At 41.4% G+C, this 25,615-nt stretch overlaps 1 protein-coding gene across 2 annotated transcripts in view; it reads left to right on the top strand.

Moving 5' to 3' along the window:
* Positions 1 to 25,615, top strand: part of CRYBG1 (crystallin beta-gamma domain containing 1) — a 471,483-nt gene that overhangs the window by 424,979 nt on the left and 20,889 nt on the right. For both annotated transcript variants that reach the window (XM_069726284.1, XM_069726285.1), the window contains 9 exons: positions 2,689 to 2,736; positions 2,818 to 2,936; positions 4,339 to 4,489; positions 9,034 to 9,173; positions 13,018 to 13,144; positions 15,151 to 15,186; positions 16,136 to 16,290; positions 19,376 to 19,502; positions 21,709 to 21,854. In XM_069726284.1, the coding sequence (XP_069582385.1) occupies positions 2,689 to 2,736; positions 2,818 to 2,936; positions 4,339 to 4,489; positions 9,034 to 9,173; positions 13,018 to 13,144; positions 15,151 to 15,186; positions 16,136 to 16,290; positions 19,376 to 19,502; positions 21,709 to 21,854 (1,049 nt within the window). The remainder of the gene's footprint in view (positions 1 to 2,688; positions 2,737 to 2,817; positions 2,937 to 4,338; positions 4,490 to 9,033; positions 9,174 to 13,017; positions 13,145 to 15,150; positions 15,187 to 16,135; positions 16,291 to 19,375; positions 19,503 to 21,708; positions 21,855 to 25,615) is intronic.

Genomic DNA, 25,615 nt, shown 5'->3' with positions numbered 1-25,615 from the left:
TAGGCAAACTGCACAGACCACTTTTAAAAATATCTAAGGGACTGTACTTCACCACTGCATAGCAGAAAGTCTAACACATAATAGTTGACACGCCAGTTTTTTTTCTTTATTGCAGTTCATTAACTCCTTCTTTTATGTCACATGAGGAAGTCCTCTTTGCCCTTTTACTCAAGTGACAAAGTGTGCATTGCATTTATTGCACTATGTATAGACACACCCATGTATAAAAGGCTTCAGTTACTACAGATATTTTCATCTAACAAATCTGGATCAAATAACTTTCTGAAATGAAAGTGACATTAAGTTTTTATTAGAATTACTATACAGGAAAAGCAGAAGCTCTGACATGACATTAAAGCTCTGTTCACATCTACATTCTGGTTTCCATTAAAAGCAGAACCCAGACACCAGTGTTGCTGATAGATCCCATTGCATGCAGTGCTTTTATTCCTGTCCAAAATAGGGCTCTATGACAGAGGCTTATTATGTAGGCTCCAACACAGGAGTGAGCATAGCCTACCCGTTCATTGAATCCAGAAAGTGATTTGGGGAGAAAAGAAGGATTTCTAGAAAGGTTGCATTAGGTCAAATTTCCAACCCCACATATATAATCAGCTCCTCGTAAAATGGTTGTCTGGGATAATTTTTGTTGCATCTCTGCCACTACTCCCTGTGATTCTTTATAGGCTACCGCAGAGAGATGTCTTGGCCACTTTGTGCTTCTGACAATGCTCCTAGTCATGCTCAGCTGCTCTGACAATGTTGATGGCATGAGTGCGATGTAGTGATCATGTGTGATGTAGTCTTGACCTCACCTCTACAGCATGTAAACAATCTCTGGGAGCAGCACCGGAGATGCAGTGCTGAAGCTGGGGAATTTAAGGGGTTATTCCCATCTCCTAGATCCTATCCCATTATGTAGTAGGTGTAATAATAATTTTAGCAAATACCTCTAGTTAGAGGTGTAGTACAGTTTTTCTGATTTGCTATGTCTCTTTGCTCAGGGGCAGGCATTGCAGGACCTTACGTATCCATGGTTACGACCACTAGCAACTAGCTGTCACTATATCAGTGGTCGTAACCTTGGATACCTAAGGTCCTGCAATGCCTGCCCATGAGGAAAGCGACATAGTGAATCAGAAAAACTATACTACATTTTTAATTTGAGGTATTTGCTAAATATTATTACTTACTACATATTGGGATAGGATCTTGGAGATGGGAATACCCCTTTAACTATAGTGGAGTTTGATATTTTCAAAATTTTAAACTATATGAAAAAAAAAACTTCCACAGATGACATACAAACTCCTTGCAGATGTTGTCCTTGCGGGATTTGAACACAGGACCCCAGAATATGTTTTTTTCCATTAACTTTACAACCCACCTTACACTTTTCATACTGTATTGTTAAATATGAGAGCTTTTCTGTTTGGACTTGTAGAGAATGTAGGCATCACCACACAACACAGAGGTGAAACTGCCTAAGGTACGTTTCTGAATCCACTAGTATAATTTTTTTCTTAAACCTAGTTGGAGTGATTAATCTACTAGAGTTTTACTGTTCACTCCATTATGTTTAACATTGTTGCTTATTCCATATAAAACAAGTAAACTACAGTATATCCTCTTTTTTGTGGAATATTATTGCTGTTGCTTCAATAGCCCATTAGCCCATTTTGATCTGGCCAATATATTAAGTAAAAAGTTTTATATAATTTTGCATTTGTCTGCCTATAAGCTTATGTATCTTGCAGCTATGGCCTTAAAAAGAAAAACTAAACTAAATATACACTCAGAAGTTTCCATAAAGTTCAAAAGCAACATTGTTCGGTTCTAGTCTTCCAGCTAACTTGTTCCCAACTCCTTGGCATAAAGTATAAGCACAAACAAACTGCAGTGCCAACTACTTTTCCGTTGAGTGCATGAAAGTGTCATGTTTTATACACATTTCTGTGGAGAAAGGTGTATCTGTCCAAATATACAGTATGATTAGCAAGCCGCAGTGGAGGCAATGACCTCTGCAGGTAGGGAGATGTAACCACATGAAACCTGTATACAATTCAAACTAGTAATTTACTAAAAAACACAGAAAACACCGAATAGTATCCCTTACAGGGCCATGAAGGTACAACCAAAACAAAATACCAACAAGAACACCCTCACGCTAGGCCAAAGATAATAAAGATAAATAAACTTTATTGAAAACATACATAAAAACAATACATAAAAAGATTTGTGGCAGTGACAACAAGTGCAGCAGCAACAGTGGGACCCACACATGAACAACCTCTGTATAAAGATGTATATAGCAGTGACATAAAAATAATATGAGTCTAGCTCAATATTAAGTACCGTAAATATGAATAGGGTGCAACAAAAATGCATGTGGAACATGTAAAATATCAGAAATAACTGGTAGCATAAATCATAACATATAGATATGAACATGGATATCCACAAAACACCCATAGGGAAGGTAAAGTCAGCTAAACAGTGTAACACACCGCATAGATGTAAATTATAAGTATAATTACCAGACAGGAGGACCCGGGGACCCACCACACCCGCCGCGCGTTTCGCACTGAAATGCTTCGTCCAGAGTAATTTACTAAGCAACTTTTGGATGTGTTTGTGTGTGCATATATATATTTTTTTAATTATTTTTAAATGTATTTTGTATCTTAGGCATTGCTCTTGAAAGGTTCTGAGAAGGTTAACCCTAGACCAGGAAAGGTAATGTGAATACTGTGTATGCTATCTCTGGGAGTCTACTTTAAATTACACAAATAAGCCTTTCTGTTTAACCTCTTGCAGGTGGTCATTCTGACAGAGCCTGAATATGGAGGTGCTGTGTTTGAAATCTTTTCTGATGTCATTGATTGTACTTCCTGGGAGCTTTCTCCTACTGTATTTATTAAAACCGTTAGAGGATGGTAAGAAATTAAACCTTCTTATTTACTATAGCCAGATGAAATCATGACTAGAACTACCAAGTAATGAGGTTTTGATCAATCTTACTAACAAAGTGGCTATAAAACTTAAGATGTTGCAAACCATTTCTACCCCCACAAACGCACACCACTGTGATTATAATGGATCAGGGATGTTGAAATCCAGCATTACCCAGGCATTCTTTCCCGTGACATTTGTTGTAAGGGTAGTGTCATTAAACACTTACATGATTTGATGGTTCCTCTCAAATTGGTGGATTTGGCTGATCTTCATCTCATATATATGTGCACCTTAAGTTTCAATAGTATAAACACTCTCCAAAAAGGCAGAAATATGGCTGCACTCCCCAGTTGCTAAAATATAAATTCTTGATTTCATGTAGTTTAAACACAGGATGAAGCACAGCATAGATTCTATAGATGCCTATGAACGCCATTTTGTGCTGGCTAGGCTATTGTTAAAGGCAATCTGAAAGCTGGTTTTTGCTACCTCATCCGAGAGCAGCCTGGTGTAGACCAAGAGAAGCTAAATCCAACTATGTATCACTTAGATTACTGGGTGCAGCCTTTCTCACACAATCAGAACTTTTAGATTGAAGCAGAGCTGAGAAAGCTAATCTGCCCTCACCACGCTAATCACGAACTAGTGTAGTCTTGCAATGTTAATCTCTTAGTGATAAATGCTTCATAGTTATTATACAACAGCACTCATTTTGACAAGTGACACATCCCTCAGTTCTGTGTTCCATCCTCTATCTCCTGCTGTCTTAATAGTATATAGCAAAAAATCTGCTGATAGATTCCCTTTAATATGTATCCTTATCCTCCACGCTGTTCTTAAACTAAATGGAATAGAAAGTTTATACCGACTGGCGAGTTCTGCCATATTTGTGCCTTTTGGAAAGTTTTTTTATGCTATTGGAACTGTTTTCTCGTGTGGTTGCGCATCATCAGATGCCTGTAATCTGAATAATAGTACATAACGTTTGCCAGTATTAACTTGAATGGACTACAAAATGTTACAATGGTTACCTTATGCATACTAGACAAGATATGCTACCAACCTTTGCTCAAGCGAAAGACTAGTATTAGAGGTTCAAGGAAAATATAATATGCAGGTTTTGGGTAAACAGACTTTTCCATTTTTATTTGGGTTTGAAAGTGTAGCTCCTTGTGGCCATGTTCAGGAGTGGAAGGACAATACAATAGGATTTGTTATACAGCCTCCTTGGGCATCATTGCCTTGCAGCAATTTTACAATTAAAATGAGGCTTTTGTGTTGACAGCTTTCCTATACTTTACTAAATGGTATTTGTGTGAATTTTGGCCAATGGAATATTCTATGATTTAGTCTACGGTATTTAAAACTATTATTTCTTTTTAGCTGGATACTTTATGAACTCCCCAATTATGAGGGGCGGACCATAGCACTGGAAGAAGGCGACATAGAAGTCACCAACCCATGGGGAGAAGAATCGCAGGATGAAAATTCTCGATCACCAGTCGTAATTGGTTCTTTAAGACATGTGGTAAAGGTAAACATTTTAAAGTTTGCAACTATTTAACGGTGTTAGGTACAGTTTGACAAATTGCCATTTTGTATGGATAAGTTTGTCTTTAAAGATTCCTAGATTTTATTAATAGTTTCTAAAATCATATTGTTTCGACTTTCCTATAAATATGATATACCAAAATTTGTAACCTGTACGTTATTATATGTTCTCCAGCAGTAAATCCATCCCAGACAGCAGCTCCCCTTATTTTATGTGCTTCTTTATACAGTATATTGTATGTGTGTGTGTTTGTGATGATCAGTAATTACAGCTTCTTTGAGTCCTGTTTCTATAAACCGCTCCTTAAATGTCAATAATGCTTTAATGAATGTTTATAAATGGGTGAGGTGTGAAGTCACAACTGGTTTTAGGATCCAAATGATGTGGTATCACACACATAATCGCTTACTTGATCATTTTCGCACTTAACATTACTTGTAACATCCAGGTCCTTGTGCTCAACATAGGAAGGTATACATCTTACTAATATTCCTCACTTGCTACAGACACCACAATCCAAATATACCGTCTCCTCTGTAGGTCCACTTTCAGCTTGTGCGCAACAAAAGATAAAGTTTCCTGTGTTGGCACATACGGTAATCAGTGTTTTGTGTGAGAAAAGGGCTGGCTGACGCACTCCATTCAATAACTAAGCCATCCCTTGCTATGTCACAGCTGATACAGAGACTGAGAAGGGGGATGGCTTTGTTATTGAAAAAAAACAGTCTGACATCCTCCTTTATACACAGCACTGATGATGTGCCACACAGGAAATATTATCTTTTTGTTGAGCACAAGCTGAAAGTGGACCTTACTGGATTAGAGTGGATATCTCCAGATTGGGGCACGTTTGATGATGGAAATTTTAAAGCATAAAGGCCACCATTTACATTAGATGACTGTTGACATGATTCAGCTTTTCATTCAGACAGCAGCCATCCAGTATTTCCATACACAGGAGCTTTCTTTTGACAGAGTACTGCTGTTTTCTCTAAGGCTGGTTTCAGACTTGCGTTCCTGTGCTCTGCGAATGTACTGCGAAGTTCTTCCTCCTTGCTTCCTCCGTGACGCTCCGCCCTGCTTCCTCCGTGATGCTCCGTCTACTGCCGGCTGCATCCAGTGTTTCCCTGCGTACCTATCTTTGACATTGGGTACGCATGGACATGAGTTGTATGCGGATGTATCTGCATGCGGCGATTTGAGGTGTGCGGCACCCGCACGGAAATGCAAAATTTAGCAGAACCACTCCTTTATTGAGTGTGTCTTGATAATTGACAATAATTTCCATCTGTTGTCTATTCCATTTGCACAACAGCATGTGAAATTGATTGTCAAACAGTGTTGCTTCCGAAGTGGACTAGCTGAAGAGCCCGGCGTTGCCTGGGCATAGTAAATATCTGTGGTTAGTTATAGCACCTCACTTCTCTTATTTTCCCATCACTCCTCTCATTTAGCACCTCACTTCTCTCATTTAGCACCTCAGTTCTCTCATTTTCTCCCTCACACCTCTCATTTTCCCCCTCGCTCCTCTCATTCCCCCCTAAAACTTGTCATTTTGACCTCACATCTGTCATTTTCCGATCACTCCACTACTTTCCCTCACTCCACTCATTTTGCACTCACACCTTTTCATTTTCACCTCAGTATATACATGTTTGTCATCTCCCTTATATATGGTATACACCTGTATGTCATCTCCCCTGTAAATAGTATATACCTGCTGTATGTCATCTCCCCTGTATATAGTATATACCTGTATGATATGTCATCTCCCCTGTAAATAGTATATACCTGCTGTATGTCATCTCCTCCTGTATATTGTATATACCTATGTGTCATCTCCTCCTGTATATAGTATATTCCTGTATGTCATCTCTTCTGTATATAGTATATACCTGTATGTCATCTCCTCCTATATATAGTATATACCTGTATGTTATCTCCTGTATATAGTATATACCTGTATGTCATCTCCCCTGTATATAGTATATACCTGCTGTATGTCATCTCCTGTATATACCTATGTGTCATCTCCTCTTTTATATAGTATATACCTGTATGTCATCTCCTGTATATAGTATATACCTGTTTCATCTCCTGTATATAGTATATACGTGTCATCTCCTCCTGTATATAGTATATACCTGTATGTCATCTTTTCATATATATAGTATATACCTGTATGTCATCTCCTCCCGTATATAGTATATACCTGTGTGTCATCTGCTCCTGTATTAGACCTCATTTACACGTTATTTGGTCAGTATTTTTACCTCCGTATTTGTAAGCTAAATTGGCAGCCTGATAAATCCCCAGCCAACAGGAAGCCCTCCCCCCTGGCAGTATATATTAGCTCACACATAAACATAATAGACAGGTCATGTGACTGACAGCTGCCGTATTTCCTATATGGTACATTTGTTGCTCTTGTAGTTTCTGCTTATTAATCAGATTTTTATTTTTGAAGGATAATACCAGACTTTTGTGTGTTTTGGGGCGAGTCTCATGTGTAAAGTTGTGTGTTTAGTTGCGTGTGGCGACATGCGTGTAGCAACTTTTTGTGTCGAGTTGCATGTGACAGGTTAGTGTAGCAAGTTGTGTGCAGCAAGTTTTGCGCATGGTGAGTTTTGCACGTGGCGAGTTTTATGTGTGGTGCGTTTTGAGTATGTGCAAGTTTTGTGTGAGGCAACTTTTGCATGTGTTGCAACTTTTGTGCATGTGGCAATTTTTCAGTGTGTGCAAGTTTTGCGTGTGGCGACTTTTCCATGACGTGAGTTTTGCACGTGTGGCGAGTTTTGCGTGAGCCTAGTTTTGCATGTGGCGAGTTTTGCGCGTGGCGAGTTTTGAGCGGCGACTTTTGTGTTTCGACTTTTATGTGGCGAGGTTAGTGTATGTGTGGTGAAATGTGTGCTGAGGGTGGTATATGTGTTCAAGCACGTGGTAGTGTGTGGCGCATTTTGTGTATGTGTTCATATCCCCGTGTGTGGTGAGTATCCCATGTCGGGGCCCCACCTTAGCAAATGTATGGTATATACTCTTTGGCGCCATTGCTCTCACTCTTTAAGTCCCCTTTGTTCACATCTGGCAGCTGTCAATTTGCCTCCAACACTTTTCCTTTCACTTTTTCCCCATTATGTAGATAGGGGCAAAATTGGTGAATTGGAATGCGCAGGGTTAAAATTTTGCCTCACAACATAGCCTATGACGCTCTCGGGGTCCAGACGTGTGACTGTGCAAAATTTTGTGGCTGTAGCTGCGACGGTGCAGATGCCAATCTTGGACACACACACACACACACACACCTTTATATATTAGATATATACTTGAGTGTAAGCCGAGATTTTCAGCCCATTTTTTTTAGGCTGAAAGTTCCCCTCTCGGCTTCTACTCGAGTCATTGTCCCAGGGGGGTCAGCAGGGGAGGGGGAGCGGCAGCTGTCAAATCATACTCAGCTGCTCCCAGGTGCGTCTCTGCATGTCCCTGCTTCTCCAGCGCCCGCAGCTCTTCCTGTGTTCAGCGGTTACGTGGTACCGCTCATTAAAGGTAATGAATAAGGACGCCATCATTATATGGGGCTCCTGATTCAATATGGATATTCAAAAACACTTAACCTACTGATGTCTCAATTAATTTTACTTTTATTGGTATCTATTTTTATTTTTGAAATGTTCCAGTAGCTGCTGTATTTCCCATCCTAGGCTTATACTTGAGTCATTAAGTTTTCCCAGTTTTTTGTGGCAAAAATTAGGGGTCTCGGCTTATACTCGGGTCGGCTTACACCCCAGTATATACGGTACTTGGAGTTATATTTAGTGATGAGCGAGTATACTCATTGCTCGGGTGGTCTCCGAATATTTGTGAATGCTCAGAGATTTCGCTTTTGTGGAAGCAGCTGCATGATTTGTAACTGCTAGACAGCTTGAATATATGTGGGGATTCCATAGCAACCAGGCAACCCCCACATGTACTCAGGCTGGCTAGCAGCCGTAAATCATGCAGCTGCTTCCACAAAAACTAAATCTTCGAGCACTCACAAATACTTGGAGACCGCCCAAGCGTGCTTGGGGAAAATCTGAGCAACGAGTATACTCGCTCATCACTAGTTATATTCTGTTGTTTAAGTGTTCCCTTTATTTTTTTGAGCAGTGTATAGACAGGGCCGTCATATTGCTTGTAAATTTTGAATTATTTTTTTAGAAACTGATTCACATTTGATTTGAGAGCCCAAACCTTTTCTATTAATATCCATGAAAAATACATATACCAGCATCAGTAGAACATTTAAAATGTGCAATAAACAATGCTTTAAAGGATTGAGATAAAGTGTGTCTCAGCATTTTCATACGACAATTATGAGAATACATGCAATTACTACATTTGGGCTACGTTTAGCGGCTTAAAAGCGTACCAATCATGTATGAAATGAATGTACGACTCCTACTACAAATAATTTAATTGTGGTGTTCTGTATACATTAGGAATGTTTTGTGATAACTTGTAAATGTCGGTTTGGATTTTCATTGCAGGATTATCGTGTTTGCAGAATTGATCTGTTCACGGATCCGGATGGTCTTGGAGTTATGACTTCCTACTACGATGACACAGAAGAGGTGCAGGTGTATGGGAGACTGCAGAGAACCTGCTCTGTCAAAGTGCATTGTGGAGTGTAAGGAATTCAATTCTTTACATGTCAATTAGTTGGTGGGGTTCTTAAAGAGTAAACTTTCTTCTTGGTTGTTTGTATCTAGCTGGGTCCTGAGACCCCTACTGATCCGTAGACAATTCAAGTGCCTGCTAAATATGAACATCAAAGTTTAATTACTCTTATGATCTCACATCAATTCCCTCCCAGAATATAAATTTATGTCCAATCTTATCATCCAAAGAAATGGGAATACATATAATTACCACAGCCCGACTAGGCTGTGAATGGCTATTACTGGGGAAAAAGCATTGTCACATTAGTTTTTATAATCTGTGGGACTTTAATTAGCTTTTATAGATCATAACAGACATAAAAACTGACCAGCACTTCTATCCATATAATAGCTTGTGATGGAGGAATGTTTGACCAGTCCATCAGCCTCCTCCAAGAAAAGCGGCTTTCCTCTGTGAGGTGCTTTTCCATTGGAGGAGGCTAATGGTCTAGTCACACGCTTATGTACTAGCATTTATTTTATGGACATAATCGCTCGTCAGTTTGTGAGGAAAGCTGCACTAACGAGAAAGCGGATAAGCCCTTTAAATACATGATAATTAATGGGCATATCTGTGACTTTAAATGGTAATATTCTTGTATTGAAAAACTTTGTCTTGCAGTTTTGAAGGTGTTAATAAAATGTCAAAAATACCAAAGCAAAGGTCATGTATTTACACTTTTAAGTTCCCTTGCTTCACTTGCTGTGCACCTGTTCTAGCTACTACACAACAGCTGCTCCTACGTACACAAAGCTCTCTCCAATTGCATATATCCTATTGTAATTGCGTATAAATGTAGGTGAAAGCCATTATATAACACTCCTTTTTAGCAAATACCAGGGCAATCTGAGTTGCCTGTACTTCCTTTTGTTTCCTTATGTTTAGGTTCATCTATCATTAGCAGGGCTGTTATCTAAATTCCAGTGTACTGTAAGGCATGAAGCTAGAAAGCAATCGGCTATTTTTTTATTTGACCAAACATTATCATGACTAAATTAACAATAATCTGACTGACCTCTGACAAAGTTGGATACTTTGTTAGTTTTGCTAATATGTAACTTTCAATCGTTACATCACAAAATACAAGAACATTTAAAGTACCGTATTTTCCGGCGTATAAGACGACTGGGCATATAAGACGACCCCCAACTTTTCCAGTTAAAATATAAAATCTTCTCAAAAGTCGGGGGTTGTCTTATATGCCGGGTGTCGTCTTATAGGGTGGGTGCGGAGCAATCTGCGGTCGACGTATAATATAGTGGGGGGGAGTGGTCCCGATGACGAGGTGAGGGAGCGCCTCACCAGGAAGGTGTAAGTGAAGCAAACTGTCAGCGTCTGGGATGCCAGGGTTATGCAAAAAAGAGAGAGAGAGCGATGCTGTGCCTAGAAAAACACTCCTCTTTCACTCATCTGGCTCACCCTTGTATCCTATTATCTCCTTCTCTGCCTCTGCGCCACTTAGACCTTCCCGGTGAGGTGACCCCTCTCCTTGTCATTGGGGTCGCTCCCCCCACAATATGCGGCGACCGCAGATTACTCCGCACCTGCCCTATAAGATGACACCTGGCGTATAAGACGATACCCGACTTTTGAGAAGATTTTCAAGGGTTAAAAAGTAGTCTTATACGCCAGAAAATACAGTAATTGTCAAATTATTTTCATGTCAAGCCATTAGTCTAAAGGCCCCTTCACATTTAGCGACGCTGCAGCGATACCGACAACGATCCGGATCGCTGCAGCGTCGCTGTTTGGTCGCTGGAGAGCTGTCACACAGACCGCTCTCCAGCGACCAACGATGCCGGTAACCAGGGTAAACATCGGGTAACTAAGCGCAGGGCCGCGCTTAGTAACCCGATGTTTACCCTGGTTACCATGCTAAAAGTAAAAAAAAAACAAACACTAGATACTTACCTACAGCCGTCTGTCCTCCAGCGCTGCGCTCTGCTTCTCTGCTCTCCTCCTGTACTGTCTGGGAGCCGGAAAGCAGAGCGGTGACGTCACCGCTCTGCTTTCCGGCTCACAGCCAGTACAGGAGGAGTGCAGAGCGCAGCGCTGGAGGACAGACAGCGGTAGGTAAGTATCTAGTGTTTGTTTTTTTTACTTTTAGGATGGTAACCAGGGTAAACATCGGGTTACTAAGCGCGGCCCTGCGCTTAGTTACCCGATGTTTACCCTGGTTACCAGTGAAGAAATAGCTATAATTCTTTATCGATATGCCATATGGTAGGTGTAGGAGGTGTTTACTATGTGAACAATTACAGGAACTTTACTGGGTGAGATTTTTGTGCTAATCTTGTTTATTTTAATATGTGAAATATGTTTGCGTTGCATGCAGTGTATGACATTCCACATGGCTTTGAAGTTTGGGTGTGTATCCATGATTCCATTTTGACTACATTTTATGTATTGCTGTTCCCTGACTTTAATTGCCCTCAATTACGGTCCTCTCTTATTAAGAAAATACAAAACAGGGATTATTCACATGAAATTTTCAGCAACACTGTAGATGTAGTTTGCAGATGTTCACAGCTATCAGGTGGGCACCAGTGACACTGTAAGAGCTTATTCAGACATTATTAGTATTATTTATTATTATAGCGCCATTTATTCTATGGCGCTTTACATGTGAGGAGGGGTATACATAATAAAAACAAGTACAATAATCTTAAACAATACAAGTCACAACTGGTACAGGAGGAATGAGGACCCTGCCCGTGAAGGCTCGCAATCTACAAGGGATGGGTGAGAATACAGTAGGTGAGGGTAGAGCTGGTCGTGCAGTGGTTTGGTCGATCGGTGGTTACTGCAGGTTGTAGGCTTGTCGGAAGAGGTGGGTCTTCAGGTTCTTTTTGAAGGTTTCGATGGTAGGCGAGAGTCTGATGTGTTGTGGTAGAGGGTTCCAGAGTAGGGGTGATACGCGAGAGAAATCTTGTATGCGATTGTGGGAAGAGGAGATAATAGGGGAGTAGAGAAGGAGATCTTGTGAGGATCGGAGGTTGCGTGTAGGTAAGTACCGGGAGACGAGGTCACAGATGTATGGAGGAGACAGGTTGTGGATGGCTTTGTACGTCATGGTTAGGCTTTTGTACTGGAGTCTCTGGGTAATGGGGAGCCAGTGAAGGGATTGACAAAGGGGACAGGCCGGGGAATAGTGGGGGGATAGGTGGATTAGACGGGCAGCAGAGTTTAGACATCTGTTTTTTCATGCATCAGAAAAACAGACCAAGTTTCATCACTGTTTTGGATCAGTGTTTCATCCACGTTTCAGCTGAATATCATCGGAGTTTGCTCTGAGCTTCATCAATTTTTATCAGATTAGAGAAAAAAAAGTTTTTTTTTCACTAGCCCACAGACTTGCATTGGCAATTTTTGATCTGACAACACCTGATAGTTCTGCAATTTTGCGTGGACAACTTGGTCTGACAAAAAGTCGGTTATGTGAGCAGCCTATTGTCAATCATAGGTGCGACTTTCATGTGTGAAAAACATATAGATAGTACTCGTTCATGAAAAACGGACATCTGAATGAGGCTTTTGGTATGGAACTCTAACATGCTTACGCGTCTCCTGCATGTAGAGATCAGTTCCAATCATTATTGATTTCACAAAAAAGGAATTGTAGCTTATATGTTACACTTTGTACAGTACTATGTTGAGCAGCTGACAGAAGGGTTATCAGAAGCTAGAATGTGCAGCAGTTAGGACTCCCCCTTCAGGTATTGTTGGGGTATTGTCTCCATTGCTATTGATATAATTAGATTTGTTTCTATTGTGTTTATTAATATCTGGGGCCATTTATTTTTGTATTTCAGATGGCTCATTTATGATGAATCTGGCTTCCAAGGAGTACCATTTATTTTGGAGCCTGGAGAATACCCTGACCTTTCATTTTTAAATATACAGGAAGCATACATTGGATCTATGAAGCCTTTGAAAATGGTGAGATTGTTAGCAGCAAAGTGCCAGTAACAGCAGTAAAATAACCACTCCTAAATATCTTTATTTGATATATTAAGTAGGATAGTTATTCTTTTTCTCTAAAACCAAGAAATATCTTACAGTTCAAATGTGTATTACATTTAAAATTCTGGAGTTCCTGCAGATCCCCATCTCTATTACCACTTCCCCGTTTAGCTGCAGTTATTTAACCCCTTCCCGCCGCTGCCCTTTTTAATTTTGGGTTTTAGTTTTTCACTCCCCTCCTTCCCAGAGCCATAACTTTTTTTATTTTTCCGTCAATATGGTCATGTGAGGTCTTATTTTTTGTGGGACGAGTTGTACTTTCGAATGACACCATTGGTTTTACTATGTCTTGTACTAGAAACTTGTACTAGAAAACGGGAAAAAATTCCAAGTGTGGTGAAATTGCAAAAAAAAAGTGCAATCCCACACTTGTTTTTTGTTTGGATTTTTTGCTAGGTTCACTAAATGATAAAACTGACCTGATATTTTGATTCTCCAAGTCATTACGAGGGCTTATTTTTTGCGTGCCGAGCTGTCGTTTTTAAAGATAACACTTTTGTGCAGATACGTTCTTTTGATCGCCCATTATTGCATTTTAATGCAAAGTCGCGGCAACCAAAAAAAACGTAATTCTGGCGGTTCAAATTTTTTTCTCGCTACGCTGTTTAGCGATCAGGTTAATGTATTTTTTTTTTTTCTAGATCGGGCGATTCTGATCGCTGCGATACCAAATATGTCTTGGTTTGATTTTTTTTTTATAGTTTTATTTTGGATGGGGTGAAAGGGGGGTGATTTAAACTTTTATATTTTTTTCATATTTTTAAAAACATTCTTTTTTTTACTTTTGCCATGCTTCAATAGCCTCCATGGGAGGCTAGAAGCTGGCACCACTGGATCGGCTCAGCTACATAGCAGCGATCATCTGATCGCTGCTATGGAGCTGAATTGCAGGCTTGCTATGAGCGCCGATCACAGGGTGGCGCTCACCGCAGGCCTGCATCAGTAACCATAGAGGTATCAAGGACCTCTATGGTTACCATCCTGATGCATCGCCGACCCCCGATCATGTGAAGGGGGTCGGCGATGTGCTCATTTCCGGCCGCGCGGCCGGAAGTGGTAGTTAAATGCTGCTGTCAGCGTTTGATAGTGGCATTTAACAGGTTAATAGCGGCGAGCGAATCGCGATTTCACCCGCCGCTATTGCGCGCACATGTCAGCTGTACAAAACAGCTGACATGTCGCAACTTTGATGTGGGCTCACCGCCGGAGGAGACACGACATGTGCCGTACTAGTACGGTGCATGTCGTGAAGGGGTTAACAGTGTATAGAACTTGTCATTAGCAAGTTTTAGGTTTGAAGAGTTCTCTTAAGTGGGATTTAGAGAACGGATGAATTGTGTTTTAGTGAAGATTTCAGGATTTTCTGTGGAGTGGAATTAAAGTTACCCACCACATCAAAGTCATTTAAAAGAATATATTAATAAACAATAATCCAGACAAAAATGACATGCCTATATAATTGAGCTATTGAGCATTCCAGTCATATCATGCAAGGCTGTGGAAAACTCAGCTAAGGCTAAGTGCACACGTTCAGGTTTTTTCACGTTTTTTCGCAGTAAAAACGCTATAAAAACTCATTAAAAACGCACACATTATGCATCCTATCATTTAGAATGCATTCTGCATGTTTTGTGCACATGCTGCGTTTTTTTCCACAAAAAAACGCTTTGCGGTAAAAAAAAAGCAGCATGTTCATTAATTTTGCGTATTTTCAGCGTTTTCCCGATATTCTATGCATTTGGGAAAAAACGCGTGAAAAATCTGGTAAAATCGCATGCGGATTTCTGGCAGAAATGTCCAGTTTTTGTCAGGAAAATTTCTGCAAGAAATCCTGACGTGTGCACATACCCTAAGACATACTGTAGGTTAATACAGTGAAGGCTAAGTGAAACGTTGGCTAACCAGATCTTATCTCCTTATAGGGAAGCCGCAAAGTTGAAATACCCCATGAACCCAAGGTAAGAACATTACACACTACTAACTCAGTGATAAAATCTTGCTGCTACTATACAGCCTATGGCTATATTGTAGATGAGAGCTATATACCTTATTTTTCGGATTGTAAGACGCTCCGGATTATAAGACGCACCCCAAATTTTGAGGAGAAAAATAGGAAAAAACGTATTTTTTAATAAAATAGCGGTGCTTCTTATAATCCATGCGTCTTATTGCTTACCAGGGGTGGTGGCTACGGTAAAGTGGGGTTCCAGGGTCGCTGCTGGAGGAGGCAAGAGTGGAGCGTTGCTGCAGGCCGCAGACTGGAATGAGGGAAGATCTCGGGAGATGAGATCTCAACGCTGAAATCTCATCGCCCGAGATCTTGCCGAGATCTCTATCTGTACATGCGTGATCCCCGACATCCATTTTTCCTGAGTCCACGGCATAGGAAATGTCGGCGGACACCACCCGCAGCTCTGGACACCACCCGCAGCTCCGCGCCGCACATCCGAACACCCCCTGCGGCCCGCAGCAACACTCCACTCTTTCCTCCTCCAGCCGCGACCCTGAGACCCTGCTCCATCTCGGCCAGTAAGGTATATCCACATTTAAAGAAGCACCCCCATTTTCCCCCCAAATTTTTTGGGGAAAAGTGCGTCTTATAATCCGAAAAATACTGTGAATCCCTATGTAGCAAGCGTCCTCTCGTTAAAAGGTGCAAGCATAATTTCATCATGTAATTAGTAGATTGCTGTGTGAAACATAAAGGGGTTTTTGAACCCTCTAGTGTATAGAATGCAAATTGGCTTAGTAATTCAGTAACTAGAGGAGGAATATATGGCCATATCAAAGTACAAAACCATAAATTTGTACAATGAGCTTTCAATTAACCTTACATGTTTACAACAAAAGTTTTTAAAGTAAATGTTAGACTACAGACGTTATATGTCTATATTTTGTCTGTTACAGATAGTTATTTTTGAAAAGCCCTTGTTTGAAGGCAGGCAGGTGGAGTTGGACAAAGATTTGTTGACCCTTAAAAATTTAGAAATCTCAGATGTTACAGGAGAAGAGCAAGAACCTGCTTTTAACACTGTTGGGTCAATAAGAGTTCTCAGTGGGCTGTGAGTATTATACCTTTTAGTATAATTTTTTTAAGGAATAATAATCTTTCTCGTCTGTAAACTTACTTTTCCTACTTTAGTTACGGTATTTTTCAGACACACCGGACCATAAGACGCACCCCACGTTTTCAGAAGCAAAATGGGGAAAAAAATTAATGCGTCAAATGGGGGGGTCCATCTTACTGTCCAAATTCAGCTTACGGGGGGATCTGTAGCGCTGGTGGAGTGGGGTCACAGGGGGTGTTCGGTGGTGCGGCGATGATGCAACTCCCTTCCCAGACTGGTGCGGCAGTATTCGGCAGTGCTCGATGGTGCGAGTTCTTGAAATACACTTTAGGCTATGTTCACAAGCAATGTTTGTACTGCGTTTTCCCCCCCTGAACAACCTACACTTTTAGCAGTAAAAGCTGCGTGTTCAAAGTGCCCATTTTCACAGTGTTCTTTTAGTTCAGATGTGTGCTCTCTCAACAGTACATGTTTAATTAATTTTGTTTTATTCACCAAAAACATTTGTTTTTGCAGCATTTTTAACTTTCCCCTTGTTTTATGTGGGTGAAAAAACACTGCAGAAACGCTGAAAGAAGTGACTTGCTGCAACTTTTAAAAAAATACTGTAGTTCACACATTCAGTCAGAAAAAAAAACGTGTGCATGAGATTTGAAAGCTCATGGCTTTTTCTCGTACTGCAGAAAACAACTTTTAATTTGCTTAAAAAGTGCAGTAAAAAAATGCTGCATGTGAACCTTAAGATGTTGAAGTGAAAAAGAAATTACACTTGTTATCTTGATTATAATCTCTTTGGAAAACTTTGCATACCAATAACATGTTATAACCATTAGTCACGTTTAGTTAACCACAGTGGCAATACCAGTAGACTTTTAGTTTATTTGAAGAGAACCAGTCATGAGATTTATGCTGCCTAGAACACAGACACTGACTGCATTTAAGCGATGTATGTTTTACTATGAAATGCTGCAGTCCCCAGAAGCTTCTTCTGCCATGCTTTAAAACCTGTAGAATTTTGTTCCTGAAATGTCGGACGAGTGTCGAGCGTTTTTCATGGAAGTACAGTCCATTACTAACCCCTGGACTTGATGTCACCAGAGACTACAACAGTGACATCAATTGCACCACTTGCCACCGCACCAGTGCAAGTGTCAGATTTGGCACTTCTTATGGATGCATCTTTTCTGCAGCTGCTGAGAGCTGATGTTTTTAGTCTGGGAGGGGCCCAATATCCATGCCCCTTCCTATCCTATTAATATCAGCCCGCATCTGTCTGCCTAGCCTTTGCTGGCTATTAGCTGCAGGAGAACCGTAAGTATTTTTTTGGGGGGTGCCCCATTTTATTAGCTAGTAAAGACTAATTATACAGCTGTGAGCTTAATAGCCTTGGAAGCTGTATAGGTATTACCCTCTTTCCAGGCTATAAACATCTGTCCCCAGCTGTCCACTTTCCCTCTGCTAGTTAATAAAATTTCGGGCTATCCCACACCATTTTTAAAGAAGATAATATAGTAAATAAAAAAATACATGTACTGTAAGCTACACAAGTACTGTACTAATTATATATATATATCACCAACATCTTTATGTCTATTTATTCTTTGTGTATATATGTTTTCTATCTATTCTATTTTGTCGGGTCACTCTGATTTTACTGTATGCAGCAGATGAATTGCCGGCTTTCCATAGGACATCGGCATGTAAAAATCGAACGGCACTCACATGGTCAGAGTGCTCTGCAATTTGTTTCTTGCACCCATTGCCTTCTATTGGTGAATGCAATCAGATTTCCGATTACAATCGCTGCATACTACGATTTTTTTTTTTTTTCTTTCTCCAGTCTGATTGTGATCCCATCCGAGCTGGTAAAATCGGAGATGACCACACAATGATAGAATAAGGGTACCGTCACACAGTGGCATTTTGATCGCTACGACGGCATGATCCGTGACGCTCCAGCATCGTAACAATATAGCTCCAGCGTCTTAGACTGCTGTCACACTTTGCAATGTACGACGCTGGAGCGATAATTTCATGACGTATGTGCGATGTAGAAGCCGTTGGTTACTATGCGCACATCGTATACAATATCGTGCACACCTTTGTTAGGGTACCGTCACACAGTGGCATTTTGATCGCTACGACGGCACGATCCGTGACGTTCCAGCGATATATCTGTGACGTTCCAGCGATCTCGCTGTGTCTGACACGCTCCTGCGATCAGGGACCCTGCTGAGAATCGTACGTCGTAGCAGATCGTTTGAAACTTTCTTTCGTCGTCTAGTGTCCCGCTGTGGCGGCATGATCGCATGGTGTAACAAAGGTGTGCACGATATTGTATACGATGTGCGCATAGTAACCAACGGCTTCTACATCGCACATACGTCATGAAATTATGACGGATCGTGCCGTCGTAGCGATCAAAATGCCACTGTGTGACGGTACCCTTACACCATGCGATCATGCCGCCACAGCGGGACACTAGACGACGAAAGAAAGGGATCCCTGATCGCAGGAGCGTGTCAGACACAGCGAGATCGCTGGAACGTCATGGATATATCGCTGGAACGTCACAAATCGTGCCGTCGTAGCGATCAAAATGCCACTGTGTGACGGTACCCTAAGATTGGTTGGAATGTAATCTGATTTTTAAGTGGGAGCTAGCCCTATGTGTGTATATATAGGGTGAAACCTTGGTACTGGCTGGGAGTGGAGAATCTGCCAAGGACCTCGTGATTGGCTTTGCAAAGTATATTTTCTATGGAACACTGCAACACACAGTGCTCCAATAATCTAGTATTTGTTATTTTCGTAATCTCAATTGGAGGCCCTGTATGCTGATAATATGCTATAAGTATCTTTCAAATTATGGCCTCTAGTCACATCCGGGCTCTACACAGCAAGCATCCTTTATTCCAAAGTGGCTTCGCCATGGCTTGTCCGAACAAAAGTACCAAGATCATGTGTCCTAGGTTTTGATATGAATGGGTTTTAAAACATGCTTTACCCTTTACTCATGTCAGAAAAATTCCATGGAATAAGTGACTGTGTAATATTTTCTCTATGATGTATTTTGTAGATGGGTTGGCTATGAAAAACCTGGATATGAAGGTCACCAATATTTGCTTGAAGAAGGTGATTATGAGGAATGGAGCCATTGGGGTGGCTACAATGGAGTAGTGCAATCTTTACGCCCCATTTTATCTGTAAGTTCTTTTTTTATTTTGGTGTTTTTTTTAATGTGTTAATATTTGGTTATCCAAGAAATAGGTGTACGGTAGTTAGCTTTACTATTTTAAGAACAAGAGTATAATGAAGGGACTCTAAATCTATTTTTTTTTTTAATTTTGTATACATTAGAGAATGAAGGACATTGGGAGCTTACATCCCTAAAATACAATATATGGACGTGACATCAAGTAGATTCTTGTTTTTGCAAAAAAATTACATAATATTTTTATTCAAAATTATACAAACAAGATAAATCAAAATTTGTACAAATAACAATTTAGAAAAAGTGTTGACTATAAAAACAGGCTGGCAACAATACAATCATGGGGCAACACAAAAGGCATACAGCGTATCAGGGAGTAAATAGGGTCACAATAATATACAGAGTAAGATTCATTAAAGTGTAAGACCCGTGGGCATGGGGTGTGAGCATATGCATAAACTTTGTAATATACAGGAGAGGTCAGTGAGGTGATTTTTCACCAAAAATGACTATTTTCCATATAAGTATACATGACATATTCCCCTGTTTCAGAAATCATTGTAATCACAACCTGTTATGAGGGTCAGAGGTTGAAGAGTGTGTGTGCTTAAGCACAGAAACAAGCATCATGGTGTGACAGGTGTCAGCAGCACACACCAGAGAAACATGCCTCTTACCCATATGCTGTTTAAGCCTAAGTATTGCATCGGGGTCCCGACGCGCGTTTCGCTGTTTCTTCCTCGGGGTGCAGTGTGTTCTTTACTATGAAGAGGGTTCAAATATCCCTCCATATCGTCACATGGCCAATAAGGACAAAAAAGAGGTGTGTTCAGCCACATCCTTCAAGCGTGCGAGACCGGAACTTCCGCCGCCGGATTGTCAATTCCGTTGTCTCGGCTGCTATGCGTATCAGGAACAAGGGTTCCGATGACTTCCATGACACGCATAGCCCCGCATACACACCTTCTGTGACTGAAGTTAGGAAGAGTCAGCATCGCACGCTGCCGGTGGTGAGACGCCTAACAGTCCTTAGACCTATCATGTGACAAATATATAGCGGCCATGTTAAACAAGAGCATAGAAGTGGACAAACAATCCTTGTCACTTGGCAACAGCTGAGCCCAAATACGGAAAGAGGAAATAATGTATATAAGAAAAGAAGACATGTAGTAACTAATGTCCAACCAATTGAGTTCAAATGTAGCTGTACATAATCAGAGTGAGGAAGATGTGGATTTCAGGTATATACGTCCAGTGTTCATTCAAAACGTGATTAAGGGGGATCCCACAGAATTCCCTGTATGCCCGTAATCTGGCCTAGGTATGTCCAATACAGGATTGTTCTTATGATGGTAATTCAGATGTCAGAGATGACACACAGTCCAATAGGGGTGATGTTCCGCTACTATAACACATGAGACATGAAAAAACCACACAATTAAAAATATTATAAAAAGGTTCCAGAGATAATAGATCCAATTGAACAAATACATTGTAAAGTGAGTATCATTCATCCTGACAGAGAGAACAAGTTTAAGGCTATTTGCACACGTTCAGGAATTCATGCAGAAAATTCCTGTGGAAATCCGGACATTTCTGCCAGATTTCCGCATTAAATCCGCATGCGTTTTTTTGCGCGGTTTTTCCCAGACATTTCACAATGCATTAGACAGTGGGAAATCCGCGAAAAAAACGCAAAATTAATGAAAACTGATGATTGACCTGCATGTGGTCATTACTACCGATGCAAATGAGGCAGTATCTTCGTGATAATCCCTGCAGTGTACTTGCAGTCTTTTCTTTTTTCTACCCATTCTCTTTGGCCTGCCCTGGCCAACCACATTGGGAGCTTTCAGCTAAGCCTATGCTGTTTTGCTTAGAGACAGCTAGAACCATGCTCTCTATTTTTCTCTTGTTGATTGAGAAGCAGGTTTAACTACACATAAATAATATATTTAATTGTACTCTTTTCACGCTACTCAGTAAACCCATATAAGTGTTAAGCGTTGTACTGTGCTAGTTGTTTCTTAAACACCTGTAATACGGTATATATCCTGTTATCTATTGTTTGTTAAGGCTGTAAAACATTTCTATGTGCATATGGTGCCTCCAATTTATTGAGTAATCTGATTTGTTTTGAAGTGGGAACATACAGTATGAATATTTCCATGTTTAAAATATGTGTTGATTTTCAATAGGACTTTTCCACACCACATGTAGTAATGTATAGCGAAAAAGACTTTGATGAGAAGGCATCAAATATCAATGTATTGGGTATTATATCAAACATGGAAGAGACAGGTTTTGGAGTGAAGATACAGTCCATTAATATATTAAGTGGAGTGTAAGTGTCTCTTTGTAAAATTTTACATCTGTTTGTACTTATTTTTGTTTACCTTTTTATCAGTGTCAAAATGTTATCCTAATATTCCATGTGTGAATCGAATTATATGTTAAAAAGGTTGATATTGATTTACACATCAGGAGGTAAGTGGTGCTCATGACTAGTGGTGGACAAACCCGTGGATGATCGGATCCGGCTGGTTCAGCCAAATATTTAAAAAAAAAAGTTTGGTTCAGGCAGCTGAACCAAATGAATGAATTGGGGGGGGGGGGGCTGAACATCCATTGTTTCCCATTGTTTCCCATTGTTTGTCATCTTCTTACAGTGGGACACACTGGCTCTGATTGACAGTAAATGTACCGCCACACTCAGCAACTTTCCAACGATCACGACCAGCGATACGACCTGGCTGTGATGGTTGGAAAGTCCTTTTGTGGTCGCTGGGGAGCTGTCACACAGACAGCTCTCCAGCGACCAACGATGCCGAAGTCCCCGGGTAACCAGGGTAAACATCGGGTTACTAAGCGCAGGGCCGCGCTTAGTAACCCGCTGTTTACCCTGGTTACCATTGTAAATGTAAAAAAAAAAAAAAACCACACTTACATTCCGGTGTCTGTCACGTCCCTCGCCGTCAGCTTCCCGCACTGACTGTGAGCGCCGGCCGGCCGTAAAGCCGAGCACAGCGGTGACGTCACCGCTGTGCTTTACGGCCGGCGCTCACAGTCAGTGCGGGAAGCTGACGGCGAGGGACGTGACAGACACCGGAATGTAAGTATGTAGTGTTTTTTTTTTTTTTTACATTTACAATGGTAACCAGGGTAAACATCGGGTTACTAAGCGCAGCCCTGCGCTTAGTAACCCGATATTTACCCTGGTTACCAGTGAACACATCGCTGGATCGGCGTCACACACGCCGATCCAGCGATGTCAGCGTGTGATCTAGCGCCGAAATAAAGTTCTGGCCTTCTAGCTCCGACCAGCGATGTCACAGCAGGATCCAGATCGCTGCTGCGTGTCAAACACAACAATATCGCTATCCAGGACGCTGCAACGTCACGGATCGCTATCGTTATCGTACTAATGTTGTTCAGTGTGAAGGTACCTTAAGATTGTTACAGCCGGTCACAGGCATCGGCTGATGAGTACTACTTTCATCATCCTACACATGCTCTCACTGATAGCAATATTATAGTACTCTCATCAGCCCATTCCTGTGACCAGCGGTAACCTTATTTAACCGCTAGTTACAGCTACTGGGTCACATGTTGTCATCTGACAGCGTGTGAACCAAAGTGCTCTGACTGGCGGTAACGAACTTACACTCAGATCACAGCGTGGGAAGCACCCAATATTCGGGCTGCCGAACACGAATAGTAACACGGACTTTTTGGAGAAGTCCATCTTCGGGGTCTGACACTGACACTAGGTGTTTGGTACGGACCCCGAACTTCACTGTACGGGTTCGCCCATCACTGCTCATGACATTTTAGGAGGCATGTGCACATGTTCTGTTCTTTAGAATAGGACATGTGCATGACAGCAGACTGTGTAATATAATGTGTTGTAAAGCTTTTATTATGCTAAATAGCAACAATATTGCACATTAAAGCAAGTGATACCTCCATTTTCAGACACAACTCTATAGGCCAAGTTGTCAATAAGCAAAAATATTTCTATTCTGTTTTTGTTATCACGCCTGCTTTTTGTTTGGTCTTTATTTAAACTATTTTACATACCAATTATAGATCTGTATCTGGATTCCTAAAACACTTCTGACATAAAAGGGATATCCTTGTTATATATGTGTTAGGCTGAAATCACACTAGCGTATGGCATCTGATTCAATATGCTAATGACCCTCGGCTCCAGCTCTGTGTGGAGTGTGAGCCAAGTGTCAATTCACTGTGCGCCAATCCTCTTGCATGAGAGTGTCGCAGTACAGGTGCGGAGGAGATATAGAAAGCATACAGTTGTGCTTTAGATACCCCTGCAGAATTTTTGCCTTTTTTCAGAGAATATTATTATTATTATTTATTATTATAGCGCCATATATTGGCGCTTTACATATGAGGAGGGGTATACATAATAAAAACAGGTACAATAATCTTGAACAATACAAGTCACAACTGGTACAGGAGGAGAGAGCACCCTGCCCATGAGGGCTCACAATCTACAGGGATGGGTGATGATACAGTAGGTAAGGATAGAGCTGGTCGTGCAGTGGTTTGGTCGATCAGTGATTACTGCAGGTTGTAGGCTTGCCGGAAGAGGTAGGTCTTCAGGTTCTTTTTGAAGATTTCGATGGTAGGTGAGAGTCTGATATGTTGTGGTAGAGAGTTCCAGAGTAGGGGTGATGCGCGAGAGAAATCTTGTATGCGATTGTGGGAAGAGGAGATAAGGGGGGAGTAGAGAAGGAGATCTTGTGAGGATCGGAGGTTGCATTTAGGTAAGTACCGGGAGACGAGGTCACAGATGTATGGAGGAGACAGGTTGTGGATGGCTTTGTATGTCATGGTTAGGCTTTTGTACTGGAGTCTCTGGGTAATGGGGAGCCAGTGAAGGGATTGACAGAGGGGAGAGGCTGGGGAATAGCGGGGGGACAGGTGGATTAGTCGGGCAGCTGAGTTTAGAATAGATTGGAGGGGTGCGATAGTGTTCGAGGGGAGGCCACAGAGCAGGAGGTTACAGTAGTCGAGGCGGGAGATGATGAGGGCATGAACTAGGGTTTTTGCAGATTCTTGGTTGAGGAATGTATGGCTCCGTGAAATATTTTTGAGTTGAAGGCAGCAGGAAGTGGAAAGGGCTTGGATATGCGGTTTGAAGGAGAGATCAGTGTCAAGGATTAACCCGAGACAGCAAGCTTGTGGGACTGGGGAGAGTGGGCAGCAATTTAATGTAATGGATAGGTTCGTTGGGGGTGGTAGCGTGAGATGGGGGAAAGATAATGAATTCTGTTTTGTCCATGTTAAGTTTTAGAAATCTAGTGGAGAAGAAGGATAAAATAGCGGATAGACATTGAGGGATTCTGGTTAGTAGGGTGGTGATATCTGGTCCAGAGATGTAGATCTGTGTGTCATCAGCATAGAGATGATACTGAAAACTGTGAGATTCTATGAGCTGTCCCAGGCCAAAAGTGTAAATGGAGAAGAGCAAGGGCCCTAGACCTGAACCTTGTGGGACTCCGACAGATAGGGGGCGAGGTGAGGAGGTGGTGTGTGAATGGGAGACGCAGAATGTTCGGTCAATTAGGTATGACGAGATCCAGGATAGGGCCAAGTCTGTGATGCCAAGGGATGAGAGGATCTGTAGTAATAGGGAATGGTCCACTGTGTCAAAAGCAGAGGACAGGTCCAGGAGGAGGAGGACAGAGTAGTGTCGCTTGCCCTTGGCGGTTAATAGGTCATTGGTGACCTTAGTTAGGGCAGTTTCAGTGGAGTGGTGTGACCGGAAGCCTGATTGTAAGCGGTCGAAAAGGGAGCAGGAAGATAGATGGGAGGACAGTTCAAGATGGACGTGTTGTTTCAGTAGTTTTGAGGCATAGAGGAGAAGTGATATAGGGCGATAGCTAGATACAGAGGATGGGTCAAGAGAGGGCTTTTTGAGGATAGGTGTGATTGAGGCATGTTTAAAGCTTGAGGGGGTAAACACCAGTTATTAGTGATTGGTTGAAGAGATGGGTTAGAGTTAGGATGAAGACTGTGGCGAGGTTTGGGATGAAGTGGGAAAGGATCAAGTGCACAGGTGGTGAGATGCGATCTTGA

This window comes from Ranitomeya imitator, chromosome 5 (genome assembly GCF_032444005.1).
Source record: "Ranitomeya imitator isolate aRanImi1 chromosome 5, aRanImi1.pri, whole genome shotgun sequence".
In the NCBI taxonomy this organism is placed as follows: domain Eukaryota; kingdom Metazoa; phylum Chordata; class Amphibia; order Anura; family Dendrobatidae; genus Ranitomeya; species Ranitomeya imitator.
Note: the sequence above shows the minus strand (reverse complement) of the source record. Positions and strands in the feature narration are given on the sequence as shown.